This window comes from Antechinus flavipes, chromosome X (genome assembly GCF_016432865.1).
Source record: "Antechinus flavipes isolate AdamAnt ecotype Samford, QLD, Australia chromosome X, AdamAnt_v2, whole genome shotgun sequence".
Taxonomy (NCBI): domain Eukaryota; kingdom Metazoa; phylum Chordata; class Mammalia; order Dasyuromorphia; family Dasyuridae; genus Antechinus; species Antechinus flavipes.
Window position 1 is genome coordinate 8,395,870 of NC_067404.1, and position 14,582 is coordinate 8,410,451.

A 14,582-nucleotide genomic window follows, 5' to 3' on the forward strand; every position below is an offset into this window, starting at 1 on the left:
AGTTTGTAAACCAGCCTATGTTCTGGTTTTCACAACAATGCTAGCAGACAGAGATTAAGTTTTCTGTTTTCTAGACTGGGCCAGCCTGGGGGAAGCTGTGTAACTTGCATCAGTTCAGAAACTATTAACTGTAGAGAGGCAGGATTTGAACTCGGGTGTCCTGCTATGGTGAATTGGTCATAAAAAATGCACAACATTAGTAGAAAAGGTAAATTTGCAAAGCTGAATATTTGAGAGAAAAGTCATTTTCAGCATAACATCTGTTCTAGTCACTATCTGGTCCCACAATAAAGATTACAGGAACTTAAGTTTCCAGTAAGATGGGACCTTAGCTTTCTTGTCCTACAGAAGGCAAACTGGGGCCAGGGGGAGCCGCCCCATGTCACACAGGCAACGCCAGGCCCCAAGTGCACAGACTCCAAACCCAACACTCTTCCCACTGCTCCACACTGTCATACACAATTACTGGATTGTGTTTCATTTTTAAAAATCACTTTTAATGCATACTATCTTGCACATACATAAATTCTACAACTTCACAAATGTGGGTAAAGTGTAATAAGTTAACTTCAGAAAAGTAACCTACTATAAACATTAAGATTTGGCTTGCACATTGATATTGTTTCGAATCTAACAAGCTACCACAAAGACAGCCTATGAGGGAAACGGTGCATTAGACAAATCCTAAGGGGGACTACCAGAGACAACATTCAGGTAAGGGTATTATTCTTTATTCCCATTTCACAGAAGAGGTACCCAGAGAAAAAAGTAGCATTTGAAAAAAAGCATTATCATGTAATCAGTTAGAACCCAAAATAACAAGTGAAAATACCAAGATTGGGGTGACAAGTGACTCTCTAGTAAAAGAACTGGCTAAACCTTTTTACTTTACTCCAGCTGATGATTACAAAGAATGAAAATTCCACTAAGCAAAGTCAAAAAAGGTGATTTTGTTACTTAGGTCTAGCCAGCCAAACATTTGGTAATCATAATGAGATAATTCCTTAGGAGGTGAAATTTCTGAGTTCGGGGAGAAGAGTGAATAGGGCATGGAAAGCTCCGCAGAGGACAAGAACAAGCTCCAGGTGAACATCCCATTTGGTGCTCTCCAGATTTACAAGGATGGAACTGAAATGAGCTCCAAAAGCTTGAAGGGTTCAGTGTGATGGCCAGTGGCCCATCCATCATTCCTGCTTAGTTCCTGCCTTGATGTAAGGTAGAGCTACCTAAATGGGAAGGAGAGGGTTTCAGAGAAATCTCCTTTGGTCTTCCCGAGGCCGACTCTGGAGCGGCTATGCAGTTAGTTCTGAAGCCACTGAGAGCAGAGCACCCCCTGAGCCTGGGAGATGGGGACTGGCAGTGAGGGGTGGCCATCAGATGCCCTGCCCGGAAGGGGCGACCATTTCCTGAAGGATCAGGTGCAGCAGATGATTCTGATCAGCACTGAGCAGTGGCCAGAGCTCCCCCTGCAACACTCTCATGGCATCCAGGTCCTTCTCGTGGGCGGCCATGACTAGGGACTGCAGCAGCAGGAAGAGCTCCTCGGGTAAGGGGCAGATGCTGTCCTGGCAGTGGCCTTCGAAGGCCTCCCAGCAGTACTTCTCCAAGGTCTGGGCGTGTTCAGGCAGGAGCTTGGGCGGCGGGGGCTGCAACAGCAGCAGCAGCAGCACCCGAGACACCTCACACTGGACCAGCACGTCCAGAAAGGCGCCCGGCTGGCCGGGCCCGCCAGACCTGACCACGGGGACGCCCCCGCCGCCCCCAACCCCAGCGGGACCAGCCGCGCCGCCGCCCCCAGCCGCTCGCTCCCGAGCCAGCAGCTGCATGCGTGTGAAGAGCTCCAAGGCGCCGTCGTAGTCCCGCGTCAGCAGCTTGCAGGAGGCCGCGTCGCCGAGCGCCAGTAGCGCCTCCAGCGGCAGCAGAGGCAGTTGCAGCTCGGCCGCGCGCTCGAAGTGCACGGCGGCCGGGCCCGGCTGCTGTAGGGCGCGCAGGGCGCCGGCCAGCTCCAGGCACAGGCTGGCGGCCGCGGCCGGCTGGCCCAGCTCCAGGTGCAGGCGCACGGCGAAGGCGAAGCAGCTGGCGGCCGCCTGCAGGGGCTCGCCGTAGGCGGCGGCGCAGGCCAGGCGCAGGCGGGCCTCGCGTTCCTGCCGCAGAAAGAGGCGGGCCGCTTCGGTGAGGGCCAGCGCCTCGCCGGGCCCGTGGAAGAGCGTCTGGTGGCAGCGTGCCACGGCCAGCTGGCACCAGGCGGCGTAAGGCAGGCAGTCCTGGGCCCGCAGCTCCTTGCCCAGCTGCCCGAACTGCTCGCCGGCCTCCGACACGTTGGGCTTGCGCAGGAAGCGCTTCCGCAGCTTGTTGGACACCAGCCTGTAGCGGGCCAAGAAGTCCCCTGCGTCGTGCCCGGCGCCCGAGCCGCCCACCCCGCCGCTGCCGCCCACCACGCTGCTGAGGGAGCCCACCCCGGCAACCGCCATAGCTCCCCGGCCCCTCGAGCGCGCCGCCGCGGCCCGGACGCGCTCCCGCGGCGCTAGACTCGCTCTCATTGGCCGGCGCCGGGCCGGCGTCATCCTGGCCCCGGAGACCAATCGCGTCCTTTGGAGGGGCCGTGGGGCCTCAGCGCTCTTCGGATCTGCGCAGGCGTTCCCCACTCCCAGCGCGTGAAGGGAAAGAGAGCGCGGAGAGGGAAGATGGGAGGGGGCGGAGCCGAGGTGGGAGGGAGAGAGAAAGGCCGGAGGAAGAGAGGGAAGACAGTGAGTGAGCGGAGGCGGGACGGGGAGGATGGAGGGGGGAGAAGTGTACAGTGAGGAGGCGGGGGAGAGAGTAAACAGGCGGGGCCGGAGGAGGAGGAGGGAGAGAGCGGGCGGGCCGGAAGAGGAGGGAAGGGGGGGGGACTGGGGGAGGAGGAGGGAGAGAGAGAGGGAGAGAGTGAGTGAGTGAGTGGGCGGGGCCGGGGCCGGGGCCGGGGCCGGAGGAGGACGAGGGAGAGAGTGAGTGAGTAAGCGGGGCCGGAGGAGGAGGGAGGGGAGGCTGGCGAGGAGGAGAGAAGGCGGAGCTGAGAGGGGGGGTGAGGGAGAGAGAGGCCTGGGGAGGAGAGGGTAGACGATGTAGTGAGCGGGGGCTGGGGCGGGGAGGGCAGAAAAGGGGGGGGGGTAGTGAGGAGGCGGGGGGGGAGAGAGTGAGTGGGCGGGCCGGAAGAGGAGGAGAGAAGGCGGAGCTGAGGGGGAGGAGGGAGAGGGCCGGGGAGGAGGGGGCAAGAAGGGAGGGACGGACGGAAGGACAGGCCGAGCTACTAGGTGACTTCGATCTCCAGTGTGTGGGCATTTTAAACTGAAAACGTTTTGGGTTGGAAGTGGGCGCTGGGCAGAGCGGAGACCCTTTGGGCAGACTGACTTGAGGCAGTCCTTTGTTCACGGAAGTTGCGCTGAAGAGAGGGGAGCGCGCATGCGCGCACCTTGCGCACTCGGCAGCTCCCTGGGGCTAGCCATAGAAATCCTGACCCCAACCAGGGAGGGTCTGAGGGGGAAAAAAAAATGGATGTCATCACATAATGTCTACCCTATTTCTCCCATAGCATTTTGCGACTTTATACAGTCTCGTGCTTTGGGAACAGTATGAATTGTTCTTAGAGGTGGCTAGGTGGCTCAGTGGATAGGATGCCTAGGTTAGAGTCAGGAATACCTGAATTGAAATTCAGCCTCAGACACTTAAAAGCTGCGTGACCCTGGGCAAGTCATTTAATCTTTTTCAGTTCCTCTTCTGTAAAATAAGTTGGAGGAGGAAATGGCAAAAGAAGTCTAGTATCTTTGCTAAGAAAACCCCAAATGGGTTCACAAGGAATTGGGCATGATATATGTTGGGGTTGATAGATAAACGTGGGTGTGATATATTTTGAGGTTGATATATAAACAAAATGTTAATCGTTTTCGTGATATTAATTGATCTTATTCTTTGTATAAACCCAATATAATAATAGTGTATGATCTTTTTAATATCTCGTTGTAGCATCTTTACTAATATTAGATATTTTTGCAAACCTGTTCATCAGATATATTGGTCTATATTCTCTTCCTCTGAACCAGCTCTCAGGATGATATTTGTCTCAAAAGTTTTTGGTGTACCCTTTCCTCTGTTTTGCAAATAAGTTCTGAATTATTGGAATAAATGTTTTGAGTGATAGAAATGCCTTGGATTTACAAGGAACTGAAACTAATTTTTTAAAAAATGATAGCTTTTTGTTTTTCAAAACACATGCAAAGATACTTTCCAACATTCATCTTTGCAATAACTTGTGTTCCAAATTTTTCTCCCTTCTTCCCCACCTCTCCCCTCCCCTAGACAGCAAGTAATCCAATATAAGATAAACATGTACAATTCTTCTAAACATATTTCCACATTTATCATGCTGCACAAGAAAAATCATAACTTTTTTCTTTCAGAATTCCTTTATGGTTTATTCACTTTATTTTTCTGAGGTTGTGTTATTTACATTTTCGATTACGTCTGGTAACTTAAGTATTAAGTAGCTTTGTAAATATTCATTTCATTTAGCCTTTTAGCTTTGCTCTGTGATTAGTCTAACTAGTTTATAATAATTTCTTCTATTTTCTCTTCATTTATTATGAAATCTTTCTTTTTTGATATTGACAATTTAGTTTACCTCATAACTATTTATATTTTAACTGATATTAATGGTTTAACTTTTTTCTTAATTCAAAAAAATTCCTACTGTTAGTAATTCATGGGATTTTTTTGTTGTTGGTTTTAATTTTATCTCCTTTTTAATTTTCAGAATTTTAATTTTTGTGTTGGAGTTTTTGACTTTGGTGCTTGTTTTCTAGCTACTTGTCCAATTTAGTGATCTGCCTCTTCTCTCTTTTGTTGATGAAAGTGTTTATTTAACTTTTTTCTTAATTCAAAAAAATTCCTACTGTTAGTAATTCATGGGATTTTTTTGTTGTTGGTTTTAATTTTATCTCCTTTTTAATTTTCAGAATTTTAATTTTTGTGTTGGAGTTTTTGACTTTGGTGCTTGTTTTCTAGCTACTTGTCCAATTTAGTGATCTGTCTCTTCTCTCTTTTGTTGATGAAAGTGTTTATTTAACTTTTTTCTTAATTCAAAAAAATTCCTACTGTTAGTAATTCATGGGATTTTTTTGTTGTTGGTTTTAATTTTATCTCCTTTTTAATTTTCAGAATTTTAATTTTTGTGTTGGAGTTTTTGACTTTGGTGCTTGTTTTCTAGCTACTTGTCCAATTTAGTGATCTGCCTCTTCTCTCTTTTGTTGATGAAAGTGTTTAGATAAAATACCCTTCCCCTAAAGACTGTTTTGGCTGTATCCCAAAAGTTGAAGTAAATTGTCTACCATTGACATTTTCCTTGATAAATGTTTTATTGTTTTTATGATTTATGTTTTGCCACTCCCTTCCAGTTTTTTAGGATTAAATTGTCTTCAATTAAGTTTGAGTCATTTATTCAAATAGCCTTTTTTTGATTATACTTTTTATTGTGCTATATTTAGTAAAGAATGTATTTAGTATTTGTTATCCTGAATTTTGAGGATTTTATGCTGTATAGCACATAGTCAATTGTTGTAAAAGTGCTATTCACACCTGAAAGATAGATAGATACACCTTTATTTTTTCCCACAATACTATTTTATTTTTTCAATTACATGTAAATATAATTTCCAACATTCATTTTTGTAAAATTTTGTGTTCCAAATACATGTATAATCATTTTAAACATTTCCAATATGCTCCTTTATATTCCTATTCAGTAATTACCAAAGATTTATCATATCTAGCTTTTCTGGGATTCTGTTTAAGTGCTTAATTTTTTTTTTATCTGTTTAAAGAGTCATCTAGTTCAAGTAGTGACTGTAATTCTGTTAACTTTTTCTTTAAGTATTTGGATGCCATGTTATTATATGCACAGGAAAAGTGGGCTTTGGCATATATGCAGATCACTTAAAGTATAAACATCTTGTTGGAAGTGCCAGAATTCTGCTTCTTGGAGGCAGGAGGACTAGTGTAGCATGGATGTCTACTAATGGTTGGGAATAGCTTTTTTCTTTTAGCTGTTGAAAATATCTGAGTCTTTAAATCTGTATAACTGAGCACAGTTATTCTCTCTTGCTTGCATTTATGTTTAGGTGATACTTATAGCAGGTGATGTCATGTGGTAAGGGGCAAGGCCCAGTGTACCACATCTTTCCTTCCCTTAGGATATATGGTCCTGAGAAAATTGGCTTGGAGTTTGTATTTCCTGTTTTGCGTTTCCTTTTCAATTCTAAGAGCAGGGAAAGATGGTTTGTGTCTAATTCTCTGTTCTCCTCTCCTCACTAAGCCTAGATTTTGGTTTCACCTTCTTATAATTTCTTTTTAATTTATGATATCATTTATTTCTCACCACCATTTATGATCTTACCACCCCTGAAATTGATGTTTGTTTTTCTGTAAGGGGGTAGACTATCCTGCCCAGATTGTGTCAGTTATCAGGAGGATAGATTATTCTGCTGATTGTGACAGTTGTAAATAGCAGATGTTTTGCTTTAATAATGCCAATTGTAGCTGTGTTACCCTGGGTAAATCACTTAACCCTGTTGTTTCAGTTTCCCCATCTGTAAAATGAGCTGGAGAATTGTTTTAACTGAATTTAACTGAATAATTTAAACTGAATTATTGTTTTGGTCTCCAAACTATGGATAGTTAGTGCTGCACAAAGCAGAGACATTTTAGCGATTAAATAGCAGTTTAATCACTTTCAGAGTGAGGAATAATCTGCAAACTGGAAGTTCTCTAGGACAGGAGACTCCCTTGTTGCAGGAAAGGGAGAGATTTTATACACAAATCATAAATGGGAAGGGAAGGGGAAGGTATAATATAATCAGTTTTAGGGTCCGAGTGCTTTCCTATGACAAGCCCACAAATCCAGGACAATATGGGTCTTCTCCAGGCCTGTGGGAACAGTTTGTAAGTTTCAAATCACACAGGTCGTTACTTGGTCAGGGACAGGGCCAGAGTTCTGTGATGGAACAGGTTCTGCAATCTTTGATTCACTTCACTTCACATACATAGGAGAGCATTGTCAAGAATTGATTGATCATTTCAAGCTGCATTCTAAGACTGACTCTCAGGCCAGAAGAGGCAGCTCTGAGATATATAATTTATTCTTATATTCATTACACACATCATCTTGATAGTTATGAAAATCATAATCATTTTTCCTCATTCCCTCCTTTTGATCAAAAGGTCGGAACGACCCTGAAGATCAACAAGGAACATTTATTCAAGGCATGACTTTGATTTTATGTAAAACTATGTAAGTTGCAGAGCTCATGCCAAGGTAGATGGCAAAGCAAATAAAGAAGGGAAACATTAAACAGGGAGGGCAGAACAAAGAATGCTGCCAAAGTTTTCAGGCAACCAGGTGAATAGATCAAAGGGAGGCAAAGGGACACAATCTTCAGAATGTTCTGATCGCTATTCCATAAAAATTCAGTTGGCTTGTTTAGGGCACTAATGTCTTCTCTATTTGAGAGGATTGGTTGACACAGAAAACATTTTTCCCCAGTGATGGCACAGTGCCTCCCCCAGCTATTAGGATGTCCAGAATCTTATGGCTTTGCCATACCATGAGAGCAAGTGAATCAACCTGCATTTGGAAGTTGGTGACAAGCTTCCCTGTATGCTCCAGGTCCATGGCTAGTTCTGTCATGAGTGGTGACAATACCAGTCAGGGATCTGACAGATGCCAACAGGACTGCGATAGAAAAACAAGCCTCTATTACTGATGGAGGGACAACTTTAACAGGACAGGAAATTCAGCAGAGTGGTTCCCTGAAAATAGGGACTTCAGTGTGATATAGACAAAAGTACCCCCTTCTGAATGAAGGCTATGATGTAATGTAGAGCCACGGGAGAAGAGATACAGTGTAAAAGTATAAGAAAGAAAACTGCTATTTCCGTAAACATTGAGATTGCTTCTGAGATATATTGTAGCAAGGAAAGAAAAGGCTTAGTTCATAAGAGTAACTGCAAGCCCATCTGGTTTCTTGGGTTGGTTGTTTGCATCTGCTGTTGCCTACTTTTCTTCCTGGGGTCTTGGGAACAGCTGTTTACTTCAGTTATCAGCTGCTTCAGACCCCATTTGATTGTCAAGGTCAGGGTGCCTGTACATCTTGCAGTCCAGGTAGGCGGTACTGCCCTTTTAAGATGTGACAGGTGGATTCACTCCCCAATTTGGCTGCAGCGGGAGTGGTGAGGACTTCAGAGGGACCTTTTCACCGTGACTCTAAGGAGTGCTGTCGGAGATGGCATTTCCAGTAGACCCGATCACTGGGTTGGATTGGAGACTGAGCCTCAGTTGAGATTCTTAAAGAATAGGACTGTGAGACAAGTTGGTAAGTCTGATGTTTTCTGAGCCAACCCGATGCAGTACTGTAGGAGGGAACCTTTAGCTACTATGCTTTGGTTACTATGGCATTGGTTATTCTGTTACTATCATAAATAGTCTGGCTCTAAGGCTTAGTAGGGCTAAAGGAAGGGTTTGGGCCTGGTAGGCACAATGGAGGTGCTGAGTGATTGGCCAGGATGAAAGCAGTTTAGCTAATGAAGCTCCTGTAAAATGGGTACCTTTATCACTGTGTATTTCTATAGGAGCCTCCCATAATGGAATGATTTTTTTCTAAGAGGATGTTTGCTATCCCAGAGGCTGTGGCAGTATGACAGGGGAACACTTCTACTGGCTAGGAAAACATAAAAGACCATAATCAAAGAATATTTGTAATCAGGGACAGGTGAAGTAGATCTGCCAGCTTTCAAAGGGTGCATCTGGGAGAGTAAACTGGCCACAGATGGCTTCAGAAGCTTGAATGTATTGTGCTTGGAGCAGGTGGGACACATCTCACAGGTGGTTACAGTAACTGAAAACTTTTCCCACCAATATTTTCGGGCTAGTTCCACCAACTTGTCAGGTCCCCAAATGGTTGAATGGATGAAGATGTTCCATCATAGGACAAGTTCTTAGGGAATACTAGAAGTACATTTGGGCCAAGTAGTCTTTTCAAGTTTATATCCCACCTTTTGAAGCTTTTCTTTCTTTGTGCTAAGCATTCTCTTCTGGGCTGTAACTATCTCTTCCTTAGGCTAAGAGACTTAGGCAGGGCTTCGTGGCTAGGTGGTTGTGCTAAAGCCTTACCTTATCTAAAGTACATAGGGATTTCTACTATAGGAGTTTTGTCCTCAGGAATTTGAGGAGTTAAAACTACAGTTTTAGCTGCTTGGTCAGCCAAATTATTTCTCTGGACATGAATGCTGTTTTCTTGGATAGAATTTTTATTACTGCTATGGTCTGTGGAAACAATAAATAGTAATATATGGGATACCTGTTTCTGATCTTTGATAGGCTGCCCTGAAAAGTCGAGGAAGCCTTGATGTTTCCATAACATCCCAAAGACTTGTGCCACCTCAAATGCATACCTGCTATCAGTGTAGATATTAATCCTTTTTCCCTTTCTTAATGCACAAGCCTTGGCTACTGCCTCAAGTTCAGCTTGTTGTGCTGAATGGGCATCAGATAGTGATGAAGCTTCAGCCACTTCTGTGGCAGTGGTGATGCCATAAACAGTGACCAAACCTCTTTACTCATTTCTGAGGCAGGATTCATCAGTACACCAGTCAAAGTCTGTTCCTTGTAAGGGAGTTTCCTTCAGATTTTCCCCAGGGAGAAAGTAAGACAGCCAGATAAGTTACACAGTCATGATTTAAAATTTCATCCTCATTTTCCACCTCAGGTAGAAAGATGGCAGAATTGAGTGTATTTACAAGTTTGATGGTCAGGTTAGGCTTGGATAACAATGCTATTGGCTAGCCTGCTGGAGGACAAATGCTGAATGTGATATGAATTCAGGAGTGTTCCAACAGCATAGGAAACAGGTATCATTAGGGGAGAACCAAGATAAATATCCTCAGTAGCAGAAACAAGAATTGCTGTGGCCACTACTGCCCAAAGGTAGCCTGAGAAGCCTTTAGCAATATTGTCCAAAGTTTTACTGTAGTATCCCACAGGGCAAAAGTTTTCACCATGTTTCTGTGTTAAGTGCACCAACTGCATTCTCTCCTTTCTTAGAGACAAATTGAACGGGAGAGAATAGTTAGAAAGGCCTAAAGTTGGTGGGTGTTGGAGGGCAAATTTCAAAGAATCTAAGGAGTTTTGAGCCTCTGGGGAAAAAGCCAAAGGCTCAGATACAGAAGGGGTTAAAGGAAAGAAACTGAAGGAATGGGACACTTTCAGAAGTGGAGGACATTGGGGATAAGACACAAGGAAGTGATTCCACCTGGATCAAATGAAATGGTGGCCTGTGATTTATGGAGCAGATCACATCCTTGTGGGTGGCTAGGAGCCTCAGGGACCAGGATGAAAGGACAAAAAGCACTGATCCTTCCAATAAAAAGGGAGACAGGTTCAGAGATATGGTCTTATTGGCAATCCCTACAACTGAGATACAATCGACTCCAGGGGAGAGGAGTGGGGAAGGCAGAGGGGTTTAAAACTGATGATGTCAACTAGAACAGACACCTCTTGCCCCTGTATGTACAAGGAGACATCTCCAACAGGAGTCATGGGGATAAGGGGCTTGACTTGAATATCCTTCTCCTTGAGCCAACCCTCCCCAGGGCTAAATTATGCTGAGTGATTGGGATTGTAGGAGGATCCCTCAATGTTTTCTAGGATGCTTTCTCTTTTTTCTCTTCAGCATTTACTCTAGCCCTTCCTTTTGCATTCTTTCCTCCAATGGCCAGCTTTACCACACATAAACTTCTGGCCTGATTGATTTTGATGGTACAGGAGGGGAAAAATAAGGTTTGGGCTGCTGGGTGGGGATGGTGAAGAATGGGCTGCTGCAGCTGCAGAGGGATTGTAAGGAAAAATTTCCTTTTTGCTTCCCTAAGTTTTTTTTAATACTGTTTTTGTCCACCTCTACCAGAGTAATTGCCAGGTGTACAGCAGTCTCAAGAAGGAACCCAAATGTTGTTAATCAGAAATAACTTAATTTATTTAGAGATGTGTGGGTGAAAATTACTAGTAAAGTAGGAAAGAAACTCAACTGAGACCAGAGTTGGCACCAAAAGCTTGGGCAAGTCTGTCATAAAACTGATAGATTCTCCAAGATCCTGTTTGTTATCCCAGACCTTTGTTAAATCATTGGGTTGACGGAAAGCAAGGGGTATGGCATTAAGGAGTTTTTCACCCATAACTTGGATGAGTTGGTAATGCTCCTTACCTCGGCCCTGAGTCCCAGTCTGTTTTAAGATTCTCCTTGGGATCTTCCCAACCAGCTTTTTGGCATCAAGTCTTTCTCTCTTCTTTCCCAGCCAAGGCAATCGTGAGTTGATGCACACCTGGACACCTGGACCTGTATGAATATAGGGTGAATCAGAACTGTCCAGCAAAGCCAATGGGAACCTCTCTAAGGCTTGTGATACTCCTTGGCTTCTCCATACTTCCAGGGCTAAAAGCATAGGTCCTGACTAAGCTATTGTCCTTGGGGGTTTTTCCTGGACAAATTTTAGCTTGCACCGTGAAAGGGAACATAGAAGTTGGGGAGCTGATGAAGTTTGTTGGTAAAATGGGTAAAGATTAGGTAGTTGGATAGTTTGGGGGTTGTAAAGGAGAAGTTTTTCAAATGATTTAATCCTTTCTTTCACTGCTTCTAATTTGGACCTATGCTCTTTGACTCTGATCACCATTTATTATAGCTGTCCCATTCAAGGGGCTGAGTTTCCTTATTTATCAGTTTCTGCTCTAAATACTCTAATGAGGTTTTATCAAAGCTGGCTTAATGAGGCCAGAAAAGTTTGGGGTTGTCACTATTCAAATTAACCCCATCCTGACAATAGGAGGGACAGTCAGAACCATATTTCCTATCCATTTAAAAGACATGTTTGTTCTGGAGGTGAATTGATTAGAACTGCCGCTACCTCCCTTTTGTGTTTACCTCACATCTGTCCCATTTTAAAGGTGAACACTCAAAGATAATAACACTTAGCTAACCAGTATGCACAATGCACAAATATAAGTACATTGTAAAGAGATGACAATACAAATATACAAATACAAATAATTTACACTAGCTAGCAATTAAATTACAAAAATAAATGTCACAGCTCAAGCATGTAATCACACTGAATTTCAACCAGTTCCAACCTGCACACAAAATCAACTATATAAGTAAATCTTACATAAGTAAAATCTACCACATGTAGAAATAAACATGCAGTCCATAGCTGGATGTGCATTTATGAAAGAGAAAAGATATGCAAAAGCCAATCCATATGCAAAAATCGGTCTTACCTAACTGATAGTTAATGAGCAAAGTGATCAGGAACAAGAAAAGGGTCTCCTGAACATTCCTCGCAATGAAAGGTGAACTTGAACAAAGACTGGGCCCAATAGTGAAGCAAGAATCAGAGCGTTGAATTTCCCAGACTGAGTTGAGACTCTGGGGGAAAAAGGTCTAGTGGCATCTAGTCCCTTCCCTCATGTACTGAAGAGTTCAAGGCTTCACTACTACATCGATTTCTTAAAACCTGCTGTCACTAATTAACGTTAACTGAATTTCACTGCCTTATTTTCAAAACTGTGGATAGCTGGTGCTACACAAAGCAGAAACAGGCTTTGGAGATCAAGTAGCAGTTTAATGAATCACTTTCAGAGTGAGGAGGAAGAGGTTTTATACATAAATCATAAATGGGAAGGGAGGGGGAAGGTAGATTACAGTACAATTAGTTTTAGGGCCTGAGTGCTTTTCCCATGAAAAGCCTGCTAATCCAGGACAATATCGGTCTTCTCCAGTCCGGTGGGAACAGTTTGTAAGATTCAAGTCACACAGGTTGTTACTTGATTGGGGGGGTGGGGGTGGGGAGGAAGACGAGCAGAGTTCTGTGACAGAAGCAGGTTCTATAATCTTTGATTCACTTCATATACACAGGAGAGCATTTGTGAAGAATTGAGTGGTCATTTCAAGCTGTGTTGTAAGACTTTTGAGTCTCAGGCCAGAAGAGACAGCTCTGAGAAATCTAAATTAGTAGTATATTCATTACACACATTGTCTTGAAAATTATGAAAATCATAATTTTTCCTCAGAAGGAAATGGCAAACTACTTCTAAGGGAGCAGATCTGTTCTGTCCTAATTATGCCAATTTTAGAGTGGCATACCTTTTGAGAGGATACTAAGATCAAAGAAAGAGGCTCATGCCAACTTGTTTATAAGTAGGTTTTATTAGGTTTAAGTAGGTTGATTGGGAGAGTTACTCACAAGAGGCCAGTTGTCTTGGGTGGCAGCAGGACTAAGTAACATCTTGGATCCCTATGCCACTCTCCAGGTGAGGTATGATATAGAAATACAAAGAAGACACAGTGCCAGAGATGGCACAGGGTCATGTGCTAGTTTTCTCATGGATAGTTGGCGCTTCTTTTGTTGTGTAGTTTCCGCAAGGTAGTACCCATAGGTCACGTTCCCATTCTGGCTATCTCTGTACACTTCATTTCTTGCGCCCTACTCATACAATCGTTCGGATTCCACAGAGTTCCCTTAGTAATTTATGAGTGGTTTTGTTAATGTGGAGGAAACAGAGTAGCCTACATTTGAGGCTCTCATAACCCACAACAGCAGTTCAAGCAGAAGTAGGGAAACAATATAACCAATAAGAAAATTACCACAATGATTACATTGTTGTTTCATCCCATCCCTAGGGAGATGAAGAAATAATTGATGACATTTGGTGATTAGTGGGAGAACAGGATTTTTAAATAATAGAAACGAATTTCTGAATTAAATTTAGAGACATGCCTGGACAATTATACAACATATTGGGAATGATACAGAATGGAATCAATTACAAAATATAATCTGAATAATTTGATTTTTTTTCATTTTCCTTCTTTTTGTCAATGAGAGACCTATCACAATTTTTTCCTTACTGGTTAATGTAAGAACAAGAAGAATGATTACATTTTAGTGCTAAATTCAATTTCTAGTTAGTTAACAATGTAAAAACGATATACAGTATGAATGAAAATATTCCCTTCCTCCTTATCTATGCTTCCCTCCATGTTCCTTGAACCTGGTCACTATTCAGGAATGTAAAAGGAAAGGAAGAATTTCTGACAACTTGGTCACATTAATTAACAAGGCACAGAGATAGGTCAGATTTCCTTCTAAACTCTGCACATGTTTATAGTTTCTGTGCACACAGGCACAGAAAGACACATAAACAGATCACCAGCTGTGGGACAGTAGCTTCTATATCAAAAGTTACTTTTCCTTGCCTGCCTTATTAGATGTCCCCAGAGGCTATGCTTTCGCTTTCTCGCTCTCGCTCTCTCTCTCTCTCTCTCTCTCTCTCTCTCTCTCTCCCTCTCTCTCTCTCTCACACACACACACATGTCTATGCATCCTTCTAAAACTGTACCTGTCTTGTTTCTTGCATATTCTGATATGACACTTCCTTTATCAATCATATTCCAAATAATTTTCACTTCACTAAATTTTTCTTCCTTTGTCTCTCTCCTGTCTCCCTC

General features: G+C 43.4%; 1 protein-coding gene across 1 annotated transcript; it reads right to left on the bottom strand.

Moving 5' to 3' along the window:
* Positions 1-470: 470 nt before the first annotated feature.
* LOC127542552 (40-kDa huntingtin-associated protein-like) lies at positions 471-3,079 on the bottom strand. The gene has a single exon (XM_051968227.1). The coding sequence runs from the start codon at positions 2,562-2,564 to the stop codon at positions 1,374-1,376; it is 1,191 nt and encodes a 396-aa protein (XP_051824187.1). The 5' UTR covers positions 2,565-3,079; the 3' UTR covers positions 471-1,373.
* Positions 3,080-14,582: the final 11,503 nt, after the last annotated feature.